Consider the following 18,571-nt stretch of genomic DNA (forward strand, 5'->3'; position numbering starts at 1 on the left):
ACAGGGAAATATAGGCTCACCTATAGCGACAAAAAAACTGATTTCCAAAAGCCGAATAGAGTAATTCATGATTACCGACTTTTGAGTTTAAAAGTCCTAATCAAACTACTTCTTAAGACTATAATACTAGTCTACTACGAGACTTGGCAAAAGAAATAACACTTCACTATTCAAAGAGACAGCACTGTTGCAGATCGAGGCTGCCAACAAAATGATGCATGTAACGCAACATGTTGTTCAGCAGTCACGCACCCTCTGTAAGAATGTGTCAGAACTTTCCCATGACCTGACTATAAAATACTGAGAGATGTTTGGTCTCCGATTACACCTGATGTTTTCTGCTGAAGAACATTTTTTAGTACCAACCACAGAAGCGATTGCACGAAATGATGAAAATACTGAGGTCCGAATTGGTGGATGATTCTTCTGGATGATCAAATCCAGCGCCCCACACGTCGCGTGCAACACCCATCTCTCCACAACTCCCGATGGGACGTACAGAATCACCGAGGGTACAGCCGGCATCTTACGCTTACAGATCACAAGGTGGTGTGTAGGGAGTATCAAAGGAGACGGCAATGTGAGAGAAGAGATTCGGTGGTAGCAGTGGACCTCAGAGAACTCCGTATCCCAGCAGCGAATTTCAGTCGGTAGAAAATACAGAAGAGTTACGGCACGTGTTTTTAGAGACTCCAGCTTGAAAGGTAATGTGGTGTACCTGTAGTATTATACACTCAGTCTGTTGCCAGGCTACTGCTTTCCCGCAGTATAATTCATCCAGATTTTTGTGACTGTGTAAGTCCTAAATTACACGTAGAACCTGATTCGCAGTGCAAGTTGGCTTTCCTCGCATACAAACGGGATTGCCAGCAATAAATGTCGCTGCGTAACACAAATAATATTAGCGAAAAACGAAAAATAACCACATCTTTTGATCTGTAATTTGTAACCTGCTCATTGAACGCCAAAGTCACAATTCTCTGAATATTCGTCGCAATAAGAACCTCAGCGAAGATTAACCAAAATGAAATAACGCTGACCAGTTTTCTGGCAGTCGCCGTTAATCTTGCAAATCATCCGTTTCGCCAAGTTTGCCGAGCTCGTCTACATTTACAACGGAGCATGACAAGTGCTAAACACTCGACTTTTCAGACCCAGAAATAGCACTCTATTGAGTACCGTTACACACAGAATTAAGTTTAGTTGTTCCTCCATTCATGCATCCTGAATGTCTGTGTATAAAACAACCCGTTAAGAGGCTATACTGACTTTTATCACAGTTCCGACTTTGGTAGGTTGGAACATTGAGAAGCTATGTTTGTTGGGTTGTTATGCTGGCCAGCCACAGAACAACGCGTCAGCATGTGCATGCCCCTCCTTCACAAGGCCCCCGATGCGTTTCGCAAGCGTGCTTACACCGCACACACGCGCTCTGTTCTCACGGACTGCACTTCTCGAGTGTTCGTCTTCTTTCTCCAGGTAAACAGAAACTGAAAAGTCGTGGTAATGCCATCGGCAATTCCCCACCTACGAATGCCGAGTGTGGTGTAACCTCTCAACCGTTACCGGACATCTAGCACGTCAAGGACGCGGTCAAAGACTCACCGCCGAAATTACCCGGAAACGAAGACTGACGCCAAGTTTTAGCGGCAACCAGAGGAGAATTCATGACGAGAAGCTGCGGTAACTGGCGTCCGCGGGCTGATGAACGTAATTACGCCGTATCAGTCAGGGCGCGTCCATCCACGGTACATTAGAGCAGGGCTGGCAGGCTTTCGCCGGCTGCGTCGCCGTGCCGGAAGCTTTCGACTCGTCCGGGACCGCTTTTTCTGGCCCGCGCGCCAGCGCAGGACTTAATAACTTACCCCGAAATTAGCTTAAGCTGGATTAATCTGTACTCGGCCCCAGCTGCCGCTGCTACTGTTTTCTTCGTTTTCCTTTTGCCCCCTTCCCTTCTGCGAGTGGAAAGCCCATTACGATACGGCTCAAGTGCAGAATACACTAGAATAAACCTGCTTCGTAGAGGAACGATGATCTCCGTGCTCTGTTCCCAGGAAGTACAGCACATTATACTGATGTACACATGCTGGTGTTTCTGGAAAGCAGTTGTGCAACTAGGTACGTAACATTAAAAAATTACAAAACAAGAAAACTGCCGTCTTTGCAACCGTAACCAATGACTTCACTACTGACTGACGTAAGAATTTTTTACCGTTAGCTACTTTATTTTGTGTCACTAGGAACGTGTTACTGATGCTGTATTCGGCATGTTTTACTAGGGAATAGGGCAGTTGTACAACGATAAATAACATCGTATTATCGCAGAATCGATTACATATTAAAAGCATATTTAAAGCAGTAACAACACTCAATACACTCTCACTCACTATGGTCGCCTACACGAAACATTAAGAGACCTGACACACGAGCTACTCAAGTTGTGATAACTAGAAACGGTTGCTGAAGTCCGTGAGTCAAATGACTATATAAATTAGTGATTGACTGAAGTTTCAAACATACCCACTGAAATTCTCTGAACTATAAATCGTTAATTCTATTAAACAAAGCGTTCACATGTTAAGTTATCCATTCACTTCATGCTGTAATACCTAGGACAAGCAGTGGCACCAGTGTTAAGGAGCGAAACGAGACTAAACTTCCCACCGTTCAATGCGTCTACGTGACGCCGTGCAGGAACAAAACCGCCGCCACTTGTGAAATCACATTAACAGAAACAGCAGGTAAGAGTCGTTTCGAATACCAGACTGTTACCTTCTCCCTTCTGGTAGAGATCTGGAAGTCCATACTTAACTACTCGTATAAACCAAGCACAAGTCGCTCACTAACATTTCTTTCCGACTGGATATTCTTTCAATGTTGACAAAGAAACTTCCTGGCAGATTAAAACTGTGTGCCGGACCGAGGCTCGAACTCGGGACCTTTGCGTTTCGCGGGCAAGTGCTCTACCAACTGAGCTACCCAAGCACGACTCACGCCCCGTCCTCACAGCTTCACTTCTGCCAGTACCTCGCCTTCACAGTTTTAATCTGCCAAGAAGTTTCATACCAGCGCACACTCCGCTGCAGAGTGAAAATCTCATTCTGGAATGTCGACAAAAATTACAGACAGGCTACTCTCAAGAAAGGATCGGTTACTTCGAAAGATCGTGTGAACGATAACTTTGACCAGCTTCCCACAGAGTCTTTCCCACACCAGTCTCAAGATGCGAAACAATTTTTCTACTTTGGTGGAAGCATTTTATAGGGGACAGTTATGTTCGCAGATACTAACAGAGAAACCCAAACACTTGCTGAGGTGTGTAAAATGATATGGTCACGCACAAAACAATTTCGTCAAGATAGCAACGCTATAAACGACACTATATGGTGGATACCTATCATGTACGATGTAATGGTCGGCAAATGGGGAAAAAGTATCACGAGAATTGTAGGGAACAAGGTATAGATCGGAAAGAGCACAGCAGCGTCCCTAGATTGGCCGATTGTCAACTTCGAACATTCTGAAGACCTGAAAGACAGTGGCGGCTCACAGGGAATCTTCAGTACAGAGAAATCACTTCTCTCGACGTTAACAGAGGACAAACCGCTGCCTTCATTATTTCATACAGAGGAGAATGTTTGAATATTCGCCAAAAATCATAAGAATAAACAGTGCACATCAGATTTTTTTGTTAATTATGTAGCGCACTTTGAGGGTTTCAATGGAAAGCAAAATATAATAGTACAATGTTAGCCAGAAGCATTATTACATGACACAGAGGCGTATCAAGCTAAACGTCACTACCATATTACTAGGACACTGTAGAATGTGTTACCCCAAGTTACCCAATATAAAACCTAAGAAAGGAGAGATTTAGGAAGACCATGACGTCTGTGGAACAAGCTGTTTGTGTAGTCGCGTATAGTCGCAGAACAGGAGCATACCCGTTAAGAATAGGCACGTATCTTCTACAAATCATACTGGCCGAGAAGTCGCAGTTTTCACAACACCAACATCGCAGTATCTGGCACAGATTATAATCACAACTATAAGTCACAAGTAGCAACTAAAAGTAGCATCTAAAAGTAGCATTTAAAATAGCATTTAAAGTTAAACACCGAGTGTCCTCTATTGGCCGAAGTCCCTACTTCTTCCTAAGAACCTTATGCCATGTTACAGGGGAGCAACTGCCCAAACAGTAGGCCGAAACTTGGAGCGCATTTACACAACCTTCAAGCCTGACAGAGTTGTAAACAGAGGTCAGTCCGGTCGTGGCCCTAGCTGGCCACCGACGTCACCTCATCTGTCAGTGCGCGATTACTTTGCGAGGGGATCCCTGAAGTGTAAGGTGTCGGAACATTTCGGATGCAGCGATTCTAGGAGTCCAGCTTCAACATCTGCTATAATCAGGTTAGTATTGTATTTCCTTTCCTCTGCTGAGTTTCTTTGTACCCTGAACTCCGGTCCACTTTCATTTGCCTCGCCCTGTACATTTAACATTCAACACCATGCACTATCTGTTGGGCAAAGTTCGTATTTCGTGGTACGAGTTTCGTGTTTCATCCACGTGTGTGTAACACAACTATTCTCGAAGAAATAAATCAAGAAGCTAATTCGCTCTGAGAAAGATTTTGCACTTCATATTTTATGTGGCAGCAGTGCTGATACGTTTGGCTAGAGTGTGAAGTGATACTGCATACCCCCATCCCTGAAATCTTGGTTGTGTAGCGAAGTCTGAGGTCCAAGTTAGGTTGAAAGTTATAGGTCGATTCACAGTTACTGAAACCGACGAATGTGAATGCCTAACAGAGGCTGCGGCAACAGATTGACCTACACTGTAGCGAAATGTGTATGTTCGCGTTATATTTAAACACACTCAATGCACTTTTCGTCATTAAAATTAAACCTGTAAAGCAAGTCAGAAAGCTTGGGTTAGTAACTGAAAAGGCTCCGACGAGTATTTTGATGCGTATTATACACGTATATTGCACATAAACTACAAAAATACGAGGGGCGGGAAAAAAAATTAAATTTGTCGTAAGGTCTTATGGAACCAAACTGCCAAGGCCATCGGTCCCTAAGCTTACGCACTACTTAATCCAACAAACTAACTTACACTAACACACACACCCATGCCCGACGGAAGACTCGAACCTCCGACGAGGGGGGCTGTGCGGACCTTGACAAGGCACCCCAAACCGCGCGGCTACCTCTCGCGGCAGGAGCGGGGAGTGAAGTGGGTGTCCACTACGTAAGACGCAAATTTTGTCAGCACTACTATATACACAGGTAGGCCCTGAATCTTTTTATCGTCAAGTATTGAACTTAATGTCAATTTTAACTGGATAATCTGCGGTTCAAATGGCTCTGAGCACTATGGGACTTAACATCGGAGGTCATCAGTCCCCTAGAACTTAGAACTACTTAAACCTAACTAACCCAAGGACATCACACACATCGATACATCGATGCCCGAGGCAGGATTCGAACCTGTGACCGTAGCGGTCGCGCGGTTCCAGATTGAAGCGCCTAGAAACGCACGGCCACGGGGGCCGGCTGCAAATCATCAACATCACAAAAATTGGTAGAAAATTTAGGGATACGGGGCCTCTTTAACAAGAGGAAAATTGAACTACCCTTATTCACTCACAGTTTATTTCACATTTATCAGCCGTCTCAACTCGGGTAATGACTTTAATGGCACACCGTAGAAGTAGTCACATTGCACGCGAGAACCTATCATTTTCGTTACATTGTCACAGTTCACGTGGCCAGAAATTCCAGTTAGCAGATGTAGTTGCCAGTGGTTGTTAGTTGCTACTGTGATAAATCGCGGAAGTCGCAGAAATATCATTAGTCGCAAGAGTTGCATTTTAACGTTGGTAGATAACGGAGAAATAGAAGTTGTTAATTCGTGACTTGCCATTTTAAACTGTGACAAACTGCAACTAAAAATCGCAGTTACCGAAAAGCAGATTTCACAGAAATCACTGATACCAGAATATTACAGTTTAGCTCATACCTAAAAGTTCTAATGGATGATGATGATGATGATGATGATGATGATGATGATGACGACGACGAATGTAAAGAGCCAGGGAAATTAGCTGAACAGCTTACTGAACCTGAGGCATGACTGTCCGCACTCCGCAGCAGCTGCAGCGACAGAAGAAGCCGTCCAGTCCCCGACGGTGGTGACTGGCTGCGCAGCCGCGGACAAAGCTTGTCACGTCTGGCGTGCTGCGGCAGCGCGCGGCGGGATTAGCGCTGCACGTGTCGCCGCCAGGAATGCTCTCCACACGCCGCCCTCGCGGCCAATTCGTCTCGCCTTTGTCGCTCCAGAGCGTGTCCGACACCCGCGACTCTGCCGCCAGGCGCGTAACGTTTCCTGCCTCCAGACAGCCGCAGCACAACAACACACAAATCTTCAAATCCACCTCTCCCTCTACGCCGTGACGAAAGCTTAGGAATTCTGCAGTCTCTTCCAGTTTCTTAGCCTGTTCCACGTATAACACCATTCGCACACACACAATAGTAAACTTCCGAGGAGCACAGAAAGAAATGTAAGATAAGAAGGTATCGGTAAATTTGCCGCGTCAAATTTGGATTGGGATTTTATCCAAATTTGATGTGGCTAGTTTAACGATAAGTGTTATCCAATGACTCAGTCGCGAAACACTTCGTAGCCACAGAGAAATCTACTTCTTTCAAGTAATTTTGTACATTTTTTCCTTTCGTTCCATGCTCCAGTTTGTTGTCAGCAAACGGTGTAAGACCTTTTGAGTGCTCTTGGGTGTTTACAGGATAAAAACAGTAAAGGAATGTGAGGAGTGGGAACCAGAAATGGAGGAGGGAACAACGAAAGAATGAGGAGAAGGGAGTAGAAAAGGAAAGAGCAACGAAAGAATGAAGAGGAGAGTGTAGAGAAGGAGAGAACAACGAAGGAATCAGGAGACGGGGTGCAGCGAGGAGGAGAAGGAGGAGGCTCAAAAAAATGGCTCTGAGCACTATGGGACTTAACATCTGGGACTTGAACCTAACTAACGTAAAGACATCACACACATCCATGCCCAAGGCAGGATTCAAACCTGCGACCGTAGCGGTCGCGCGGTTCCAGAATGAAGCGCCCAGAACCGCTCGGCCACAACGGCCGGCGAGGAGGAGGAGGAGGAGGAGGAGGAGGAGGAGGAAGAGGAGGAAGAGGAGGAGGAAGTGGTAAAGAGATCAGAAGGTACAGAAAGAATTAACGAGGGAGTGAGAGAGGAAAAGACGGAAGGGGAACGTGAGCGTGGTAAAAGCGGGAACCGAAGAGTATAAACCAGGAACCGAAGAATAAAGAGGCAATGGAGAATAAATAGATGGAAGAAAGAAATATTAAGTAAATTCTGTAGGTTTTTTTAGCAGGAGTACATAGTGGATGTGAATGTCTGATGATTTTATTTGTTAGAAATTTTAAAGGTCTATTTACTCCTATTTGAAAGGAGGGGTATGGGCGAAACATCTCGTAGCCACAGAAATATTTAGTGACTTAACACTAGCTCTGACCGACTCTGTAGCCGGAAAAAAGCAACAGCGCAGATGGTTACCACTTCTGTCTTCGGTCTGGAAGGACCTGGGTTCTATTCCCGCTGCCTCAGACTTTTTTCGAGTCAGCCTCGAGAAACCAGTCCTCATTTCAACTGCTTCAATAAAGAAGCAGCGACATCATCAGGATTCATCTCCTTGGAATAAAGGCTGGAGGCTGGATGCAGATCACATTCCCCACGATCTAGATCGCTTCCCTTTTTCCGTTGTTGTCGGACTGTCAGAACAGGCCCAAGGACCTATCCTTGAGCGGTGGTTACATTCACGCCATTTCTGTTTCATATGTATAGGAAACTACATCACCAGTGGTTTTGTTGAACGAACTAGCATTAGCTGGAGTTTTTAGGGAAACTATCGAGTACCAAACTCCGAATAATTTTCCTCTTAGAAAATGAATCCAAAGTGTAAACTGTTGTCTCAACTAGCAGAAAAATTCTCAATGGCGACTTTACAGAGATATACATTCACCAAAGACAGAAACTTGACAAAGATGTGGTATCACCGTCAGACACCACACTTGATAGGTGGTAGCCTTTAAATCGGCGTCGGACCGTTAGTATACGTCGGACCCGCGTGTCACCACTGTCGGTGATTGCAGACCGAGCGCCGCCACGCGGCAGGTCTGGAGAGACTCCCTAGCACTCGCCCCAGTTGTACAGCCGACTTTGCTAGCGATGGTTCACTGATTACATACGCTCTCATTTGCCGAGACGACAGCTTAGCATATCCTTCAGCTACATCATTTGCTACGACCTAGCAAGGCGCCATATTCAGTTACTATTCTGAACAGATAATACTGTGAATCATGTACCGTCAAGAGCGACGTTCATCATTACTGGATTAAAGTTAAGTAAGGAACTAATTACGTCCGCTTTCTGAATTCTCATTCCTTGTCATGTTCCAGACCCCACGTCAGTATCTTTGCGCCAGCCAGCGTGAGCTAAACGCATGCATTTCGGCCTCCTCTAGTAACACGGTGTTGGCTCTTCAGCCAACACAACAAAGGATAAGTAAGTAGAGAAAGATAAGTAAGTAGAGAAAGATAAGTAAGTAGAGAAAGATAAGTAAGTAGAGAAAGATAAGTAAGTAGAGAAAGATAAGTAAGTAGAGAAAGATAAGTAAGTAGAGAAAGATAAGTAAGTAGAGAAAGATAAGTAAGTAGAGAAAGATAAGTAAGTAGAGAAAGATAAGTAAGTAGAGAAAGATAAGTAAGTAGAGAAAGATAAGTAAGTAGAGAAAGATAAGTAAGTAGAGAAAGATAAGTAAGTAGAGAAAGATAAGTACGTAGAGATAATCGTTTGTGACTTCATGTCTGGTGATGGCTACTGTATATCGCAGAAAACGTACACGGTCTTAATATTTCGGCGGAGTAAGGAAGTCACGGTCATGGAAAACGCCGCTGCCAGAAAGGCGGGAGGCTCCCTGGGACGGAGACGCGTGGGCAGCTGCAGGCCGCCCGCCTGATGCGGTTCCACTCCGTCAGCCCGCGCCCCAGTGTTTTACGGCGCGCGTCCCGCCCACACAGAATTTATCGCGATACAGCGCCGTAGAAAATAAAACTCCTCCGCTAATTAACGCCCAAAAGGAGCTGAGCGCAGCTCCCGCGGCCGACTAATTTCCGGTTAATTGTTCTTGTTTCTGCCCCGCTTCATCACGTCCTGCGTCGGTGGCCACCGCTCAGTCCGAGGCAATTTCTTCTTCGCCCACAACTGTACCCATTTTTCACTGAAGTTAATTCACAACAGGCTTAGTTGTGTATCCTCTTCCTTTTTGGAAAAAGATGAACACATTCTTCAAACCTGTGAGACGACTCAGAGATAGATAGGGGCTGTAAGTAATTTGCAGCCTCGTAAACAGTGCTATAATAGAAAAAAAACAGCTCACAGTTAAACGCTTTAATTTACACATAACTTATTGGTTGCATGATTACATTATCGAGTCTACATTTCGAGACCGCACATGCGTGTTCGTGGAACTCCGAAATACCTCAGCAAAGCGTGTGAAGTATGTACGACTGTGCTGAGGACTTGTAGGGTGTAGTTGTGAATGAATACAGAAGTATGAAACTTCCTGGCAGATTAAAACTGTGTGCCCGACCGAGACTCGAACTCGGGACCTTTGCCTTTCGCGGGCAAGTGCTCTACCAACTGTGCTACCGAAGCACGACTCACGTCCGGTGCTCACAGCTTTACTTCTGCCAGTACTGGTAGAGCACTTGCCCGCGAAAGGCAAAGGTCCCGAGTTCGAGTCTCGGTCGGGCACACAGTTTTAATCTGCCAGGAAGTTTCATATCAGCGCACACTCCGCTGCAGAGTGAAAATCTCATTCTGAATACAGAAGTAAATGCAATGTAGAAGCTAAAACTCTGTCAGACATTTCCCTCTCAAATAATTGAAGAAAAAATAATTAATGAAAAGGCTGCGCCCATTTATTTAGTCCACTACCGGTTTCAGATTTTTTGCTAAGCCATTCTCAAGTGGCTCTGAAACTTCCATACATATGATAGATGTATACATGCGTAAAATTGAAGATGAAAACAGAGTAACTGAAGCAGTCTTTTCATTAGTTAAACAAAGAGTTGCGAAGCAGATAGAGAAACTAATAAGGAAAGAACAATGGTGAATATTCTTCTCGGGTATGCAGCCGGATCATAACGCCTTCATGACCAGCACTCTCACCTGAAGATGGCGGCCAGCTGGACCGCGGAAATATTGTGTCATGAAGACGTTATGACCCGGCTGCATACCCGAGAACAACATTATCAATTATTACGCCGGGAAAGCCTTCGTAGTCACAACAGGAAAGAACAATGTTTTACGTGCCGTCGGCGAGGAGGTGTTTAAAGATGGGGCTCAAGTTAGGATGAAACAAAGTTAGGGAAAGAAATCGGACGTATCTTTTTCAAAGAGATCATCCCAGTGTTTGTCTTAAGCCATGTGAATATCCAATAACGCCAAATCAACGCCTATAAAAGGGGTACAGTATTCTTCTGATGAAGCGTTCTTCCTCTGTTTAAAGGCATTACGTCTAGTGAAAGAAGATGATGCGAGACTAACTCAAATGAAAATCTTAAATTTAAGATCAGAATTCGAAATAAGGGGAGCCTTATCCTGTAATTGGCCACGGAAGTTGGAAATGATATTCACAGTTTCCTGGAAGTGGTCGCAGGGGGAGATTCACTACCACCATTACATCATAAAACTCTCAGAGTAAACAGTTTACAGTGGTTGACAATTACTAAGTAACGTAGACATTGTTGGATAGGAATAATCACAGACAATGATGGGGCACATGAAACACTGTACATATGTAACAGAGGTGGGGTGGTGTATTTGTAACGAGAAATGGTAGAGATTTCACCACATGGGAAAGCAGGGTAACAAACACAAAAAACATTCATGTTTGTGAAAGGTCAGACTCTCACAATGAAGGTCGATGTCGGATTTTCAGTAAGGAATATGCACATTTTGCACCTGTTATTCATACTGGCTACCAAACCGTTGAGAGGTCCATGGGGGATATTGTCCCACTGCTCTCTCAAGGCCTTTTTCAGTTCTTGCGCGGTTCGGGGTGGGGGTGCTCGTAGAGAAACATGTCTTAAGAGCGTCACAGGCGTGCTCTATATGGTTTAGGTCCGGGGAGAACGCAGCCATTCCATATGTTCGTTATCTTCACTTTCCAGTGTGTCCGACATCTCAGCGGTCCAGTATGGGCGCGAATTGTCGTCGATCAACAGGAAGTCGGGACCTACTACACTTCTCAACACACGAACATGATCCAGAATAATCTCCCAACAGTACCGCTGAGCTGTAATGGTACTCGGGTAAAGATATAGAGGTGTTCGACCACTGTGTATAATGCCTGCACATAACATGCCGACTAAGCCATACACATGACGTTGACGAACATTCTGTCGTGTCTAACATGTTACCCTCCCTCTCCACACTAACGAGTGCCCAGGATCAGTAACCACAGGGAAGTGGGATTCGTCGGAGAGCATCACTCTGGACCAATGTTGCCGACCCCAACAACGATCTCTTTGTTGACCATGGCGTGGTTGAAGTGGAATACATTTAACAGGCTTCCGAGCAAGCATATCAGCCTGATTTAATGGCCGTGAAACGGTTCTGGCAGAGAGACGCGTACTGTTGGCGGCTGCAAGGTCTGCAGTGATCTGCCCAGGAGTGACCTGTCTGTTCCTTTTCGCCAATACGACCACCAGAATGCTTTCGCACAGCATTTCCACCTTCTGCGCCCGTTTTCAGTCGAGAGATGATACTTTTGGACACTCCCATTACCGTGGCCACAGAAATGTCACTTTGACCGTCTTCGAGCTGCCCAACGGCTCGAACACCATCATAAGCACGCAATTTATGTTCTGCAGACATGTTGCCATACGACACGGAGCATCGCACTGGTCGGCTTCACAACACCCTTTGTCAAACATACTACTGCATACGCTGAGCGCTTGTGCACAGGCTTCGCTGCCGTTAACACGTCCCGCCCTCTAAAAATGGTTCAAATGGCTCTGAGCACTATGCGACTTAACGTCTGAGGTCGTCAGTCCCCTAGAACTTAGAACTACTTAAACCTAACTAACCTAGGGACATCACACTCATCCATGCCCGAGGCAGGATTCGAACTACTTTAACCTAACTAACCTAAGGACACCACACACATCCATGCCCGAGGCAGGATTCGAACCTGCGACCATAGCGGTTCCAGACAAGCGCCTAGAACCGCTCGGCCACACGGGCCGGCCTCCCGCCCTCTTTTTACTATGATTGGGCGGGTGTTCCGTAGCATTTTGCAGTTGTTCGTAGCATTTGGCTGTTGTTGCTTAGCAAGTGTTAAGCAGTGTATGTTTATAATCACTTCTTGGTTACTCCTTCATTGTGCTATAAAGTTGGGTTTCAAAAATTTATTCTCCTTTAGAATAACTGTGTTGATAGCATAATGTCTTTATTTATTGTATATGAGAAACAACCCTACATTCACACAATTATTTGCTTTCATACAATCGTTACCATTACAGCAGTTCTTTAAGCAAAGAAGAACAGCATTTTGGTGGTTGGTTTTTGAACAATTGATGTTTAAAACCTATTGCAACTTCAGAAAGTGCATAAATGACTGTTCGCACTTGTTATGACGTCCGTATAGGACGCTCCTTGTCCAGCCCTGGAAAATCGAATTTTAACTCTAGAGGGCACGTAAATAAAAGAAAGCATTTATTTAGTTGAAATAAATACTTCGAACGCTATTTACCACACAGACCAAAGAGAAATTACTATCAATACGGTAGACTATGAACCCAAAGGCTTGAGTTGCGACTACAGGTTAGCCGTAGAAACTTCTTCCTGGTAATATACGAAAGATGTATGAAAAACCCAGCGTTGTGCAAAGTTTCATAGTCTGTGTTGACTCACAGGTAATTGCATAACGGATTGGATGACTGGATGAATCAGATAGCAAGTAGCAAGAAAGAAAGCTGCTCCCAATAGAAACTCGCCTAGTGAAGTACTGTACTGGTCAGACGAAACACTGCGCTCACTTTACTGTACATTGGTCACGAAATTTTCTTTCGGTAGTGCTTTCTAAACAGAAAATAATTATTTCCGAAACGTATGTAATGTTAACAAACGGTTGCAAGTAGTCAAGTATGAAGGAATAATTTCTCTTCTAAGCTAAGTACTTTTAACGCTCTTCATTGAGTTTTCGGTACTTCTCCATCTCTCAGACTGAAGCAAATTTGACTAGATTCTTCTTGAAAAGAAATTTTTGGAGGCAGTATCCAATTTCCCGCAGCAGATCCAGAAGCCTGAAATTTTTTTATTTTATTTTTTTTTTTTTTTTGGGCGGGGGGAGAAGCAAACCGTCTGATACTTTAACAGCATTTACGTAATATGTCTTTTACTGATAAATTAATTCAAACAAAACTAGCAAATAGCAAATATTTAAGTGTAATCACCATTCGAAAAGGTGTGTTCGCTTGTTCTTTCAAACCCTACGATTACCCCCGTCCCATGAAACAGAGAAATTTTCCTTCAGTACTCCATCAACAGATCAATAATTGTTTTGCATGTATTGATTACGACAATAAACTGACATTGTCACTGTACATACACTCATTTTATGAGCAGAAGCGTTTGGTTTGCTGTTTCATTAAACAAGTTTTTAGATGGGATACAGTAACCTAACTGCTTCTACAACCGCTTTTCTATTACGTCAGTTGCATCATACGGCACTTTTGATCCGTTAAACGAATTTCGAAACGAGAAACATTGCACACGGAAACGTAAATGAGCTTCCATTTATATGTATAAAACGTATGGAAAGATACATATAAGTTTTCAGTGGCTGTAGGAAACCAGGAGAAAACATTTACAGAAAGTTTCCGTATTTATGGACAGAGTGTAAGATTGCCACATGCGATATATGACTTTTGTAAAGCATAATGTTTTTGTGTAGAAATTCTTTTAGAGGTCGGGCAGAGCACTATGGTGAATAAAATCTTCCGTAACGGCTGTTTAAATGCCTATTAGAATACTTTAATTTAAAAAATCACAACTGGTTACGCATCGGTGGAGATGCATCTTCAGATGTTTAAGAAATGAAGAAACTTATCACATTCATCTCCACTGATGCGAAATCGGTCGTGATTTTTTTTAGTAACTATTTTAACAGGCAGTGCAGAAGATTTTATCTACATAGTGCTTTTCGTTAGGCAGTTGAACAGCGTTTTAAACCAATAAAATATTTTTCGCGCATGTGAAGAAGTGTTATAGTCGCTGAAATCGCTCATTGAGGTACGTTTTTGTCACATACCAGCTAAGTGGAAAGAAGATTGCATTTGTATCTGTTTCATTTCTGGTGGTAACTACAAAATTCCAAAATGGGAGGAGGGTGTTCCGAAGATTTGTTCAGCAAGTAGCACTTCTCTATAAATGTTACACTGCTACAGATTGTTGTGTAGCAGACAACAGTAACGTTATATTGAAGAATAGATACTTCGTTCTGTTTATTGTACAGTATCTTGTCAGATACATGCCAAACACACACGGACGTCCAACGAAAAGAATGTGATAGTTACAGCACGTAACTAGAGTTGGAATTCAGAAGATTTGAACAGATAACCTCTCACCATATGAGAATACAGACGGGTGTAGGTTCATAGTCACACTGTCACAGATTCCATTTTACTTCTGAGCTTACCAGCTTACGAGTACACTGATCAGTGGTCCCCTAGGAGCAAAAAGTAAGGTAAGACGAGCTCCCCCCTAAGCTATAGCCCGAAGTAAACAAGGATTCCTCTCGGCGTAAACAACTTTACAGCCGGCACGGCACATCGCGCGGGGAGATACCTGTGTCCCAGAGAAAGTAATCCTGGGGCAGTATTTATGGCAATGATAAAGTCCGTACGGCGCTGTAACAAGCGTAACTCGATAAGCTGGTCCAATTTATGACTCAATTAAACAAGGGTTTTTAATGAGTGCGCTACTCACCTCTTGTTGCTCTCCAGGAAGACATCAAACTCGACGGACATCTTGCAGCACAGCGCCTTCCTGCGAACAAAAACACCGAACAGGTTACTGGTTTGTCCACGCTACACGGAATTGTTCGGCGGAATTTACAGACCTGCTCCGGCGAAGCGGGTCAACACAGGGGCCGCTGGATTAAGTACAGGCCATCATCCCGATACGCCATGCGGATGTTGAGGGTTTCTTGCTTTCTGCTAACAGGTGGTGTCACCAAGTGTGGGAAAGAAAAAATGAGAGTGGTGTCACCAAGTGTGGGAAAGAAAAAATGAGAGAGGGGGGGTGTCACGGTCAATGGCCTCGTGCCAACAGACAATGATATGAACATTGTATATGCCATGTATACAGGATGTTCAGAAACAGTGTGAAAAACTTGTAAGGGTGTTGCAGGGCAGCGTCTGGTGGCAGGTAAGTATCAAAAAAAATAAAATCAGTGCGCTGCACCGTTCCCCGCGATATAATTAGCAATTGGCGCGCGCGAATTCAAGCGACCCGCCATCATGTACGCTATGATCTAGCTTTGAGAACAACTGACACTTACTGTATCTGGAGGGCCGCTTGAATTTGCGAGCGCCAACGGCTTGATTGGCAAACTTCAGTGCTAGTTAACTCGGAAACGGTGCAACGTACTGAATTTTTTTTCCTTAATTTCCTATCGTCACAAGCTACCCTGCAACACCTTTCAAGCTTTTCAGGCTATTTCTTATCATCCCGTGTACAGCGTAATTCTTAGCAGATGTCAGTGGACTGCAAAAACAACAGAAAATATGTATGCACTTGGGTTTCATCACAATTTTCCCGCTTTCTTAATACCAGTCGGTAAAGCTCTTCAGTTGAATATCAAAAAAATCGGTTAAAGTCTTGCTCTCTCCACACCTAACTGCTCAGTAATTCTCCAGCTGATTAATTCAGCACCAGTAATAATATTAAGAAATAATAACTATTATTATTATTATTATTATTATTATTATTATTATTATTATTATTATTATTATTATTATTATTATTATTCGTGATTTTAATGCACATTTGGGGAAAGAATAGGGAAAGAATACTCGAGAAAGCGACTAGTGAATACTGTGCACAAAAATGGACTAATCTAAATTAAAATATTTTAGTATGTAGTGTAGAAATTCTTATCTCAAAATTAAGTCAGCCCATTTTAAGATTTTTAATATTTAAGAACGCATACTGTAACTATCACCATGATCTCTCTCTTATCCAATAGAGACTAAACCAAACAAGTTGGGAACCTATGAAACAAGTTCATCAAAAATGCCGAAAACCAAATTCCTTCACAAAGGCGAACGAAACACCGTTGGTGGAACGAAGATTGTGAATAAGCTGTAAAATCATTTCCACAAGGCCTACAAAACATGGAATTGTAAATAATTAAAATCGGCACAAGACACGTTCCTGGCTACTAGAAAAGAAACTTCTATATTATTTAGACAAAAAGACAAAACGGGAACAGTCTCCACGACATTGAAGAATATCAAAAAATAACACGAGGATTTTTGTAAAACACTGAAAATTAAATTAAATGGATACCAGCCCAAACTATCTGCTTCAAGAAAGAAAACTACCAACTGGCACTTAACAGTCAAGAAAACTGTAGAAAACTTCGAAAGTATTTTAAAAAGCTTCTGAACAGTCCTGAACTCACAGAAAGATTTCCACCAGTAACTCCCCTAGAAACAAATATAGATTAACAAGCATCATGTGAAGGTGAAATTGCTAGACGAATTCAAAGGCTAAAAAAAATAAAATAAAAATCTGATAAAGATGGGATTGTTGCACAGCTCGCGAAATCAGCATACCAATAAACCTCCAAAGAAATTATAATGATCATGCAAAACATTTGGCTAACAGAAAATTTCGGTTGGCGAAAAAATGCACCGATGCATCAAATACATAAGAAAGAGGACAGAACCGATAACAATTATGGAGGGATTTTCCTGCTTGGTGTGTCTTAAAAATGTCTCTTGGACTGACAATATCACCTTGAGTCCAGAACGAGAGAATGTAAAGTAGGTTTCAGACAAAACAGATCTTGCCCAGAAGAAATTTTAGTCCCGAAACTAATTCTCAAATACTAAAAAGTGAATAATAAAATAGTTTGTATCATTATAGATTTTAAAAAATCTTTCGAGTCTGTTTCTAAAAATTCTGAAAGAACAAGGTCTGCACCTGAAACCACTGCGGTTATTAGTGAAACGCTAAATGGTGCGAAATCTAAAAACAGAGGAGAAACTTCGGAACATTTTCAAACTATAACAGAAGTGAAACGAAGACACACTCAATTTCTTTTCAGATATGTCTTAGAACAAGTACTGCGAGGCTGGCGAAAACTACAACCTGAGCCTAAAATTGACGAACCAATCAAATTAGGAAGAATGTAAGACCAGACTGCGTAGTTTTCGCAAACGCCCTGGCGATTGTTTCACTACATTTAAACAACACAAAATAAATAGAATTCATAAAGAGAGACCAGAAAGGGTAGTTCTCCAAAAATATTTTGAAAAATAAATAAATAAAATACAAGTCTACCGACAATCTTACATCCAGACTTCTAAAAGCTAAATACGAGAGTTTCTCAGTTCAAATACTTAGGCGAAACCATTCAGGTGACTGGCCTGGAAAAGATTGGTTATTTAATTCGTTGCCACAAAGTGAAAACACCTTTCAGACTAACAAATGATACCTATGACGAGCGTTGTGAAGCAATGTGAGGACAAAGACAAGCTAAGACCAAATTCTGAAAATACCCTCTGTCGTACATCACGTGGTTTAGTAAAAACACGGGAGGAATAATAATACAGCCATTAATGGAAATAATAAAGCTCCAGAAGTAATGCAAATGAGGTGCCTACATAAATCCATTCTAAGTATGAATAACGGGTAAGTGTCTGCAGACGACATTGTTTCAACAAAAATGATAGGGCGCCGTTAACACACAGAACTATAGGAAAAGTTACACAAAAGGAATTTGCAAAATTATTTACAAAAGGCCCGAAGAAGATAATTATTATCGAAAACTGGAACTATCCAGTAAATAGTCTTCTATACAAGAAAGAAAACAGGAAATGTTACGTAAAAGGCATTGACTAAAATTAACACGAATGGCATAGAAAACAGTTTTACATTTTAGTCGGACAAAAGAAGATGCTGCTTTTGGAGGTCGAGGACGAAACTTTTGAATGGAGCAATGCGTGTGAACCATTGGTTTGTGTGCAAATCATAAAATTTCAGTAAGTTTTTAAATCACTATGGATGATATCTTCAGTAAGAAAGACACGGAATCAACAGAGGCCATAAAATCAATTACTCGTACAATAAAAGTAATATACAAAAGAAAATCGTACAAGTTAACAATGAACTCACAGAACGACTTGAGCTGTGTGTTGAGGGCAGTTGAAGACGACGACCGGAAGGCAGTAAAAGAAAAACAG

The 18,571-nt window shown here is 42.7% G+C and overlaps 1 protein-coding gene across 1 annotated transcript in view; it reads right to left on the reverse strand.

Moving 5' to 3' along the window:
- Nucleotides 1-18,571, reverse strand: part of LOC124714428 (fringe glycosyltransferase) — a 636,964-nt gene that overhangs the window by 317,591 nt on the left and 300,802 nt on the right. The window contains exon 5 of the mRNA XM_047243020.1: nucleotides 15,087-15,146. Coding sequence (XP_047098976.1) covers nucleotides 15,087-15,146 — 60 coding nt within the window. The remainder of the gene's footprint in view (nucleotides 1-15,086; nucleotides 15,147-18,571) is intronic.

The sequence above is a fragment of the Schistocerca piceifrons genome, chromosome 1 (assembly GCF_021461385.2).
Source record: "Schistocerca piceifrons isolate TAMUIC-IGC-003096 chromosome 1, iqSchPice1.1, whole genome shotgun sequence".
NCBI lineage: Eukaryota > Metazoa > Arthropoda > Insecta > Orthoptera > Acrididae > Schistocerca > Schistocerca piceifrons.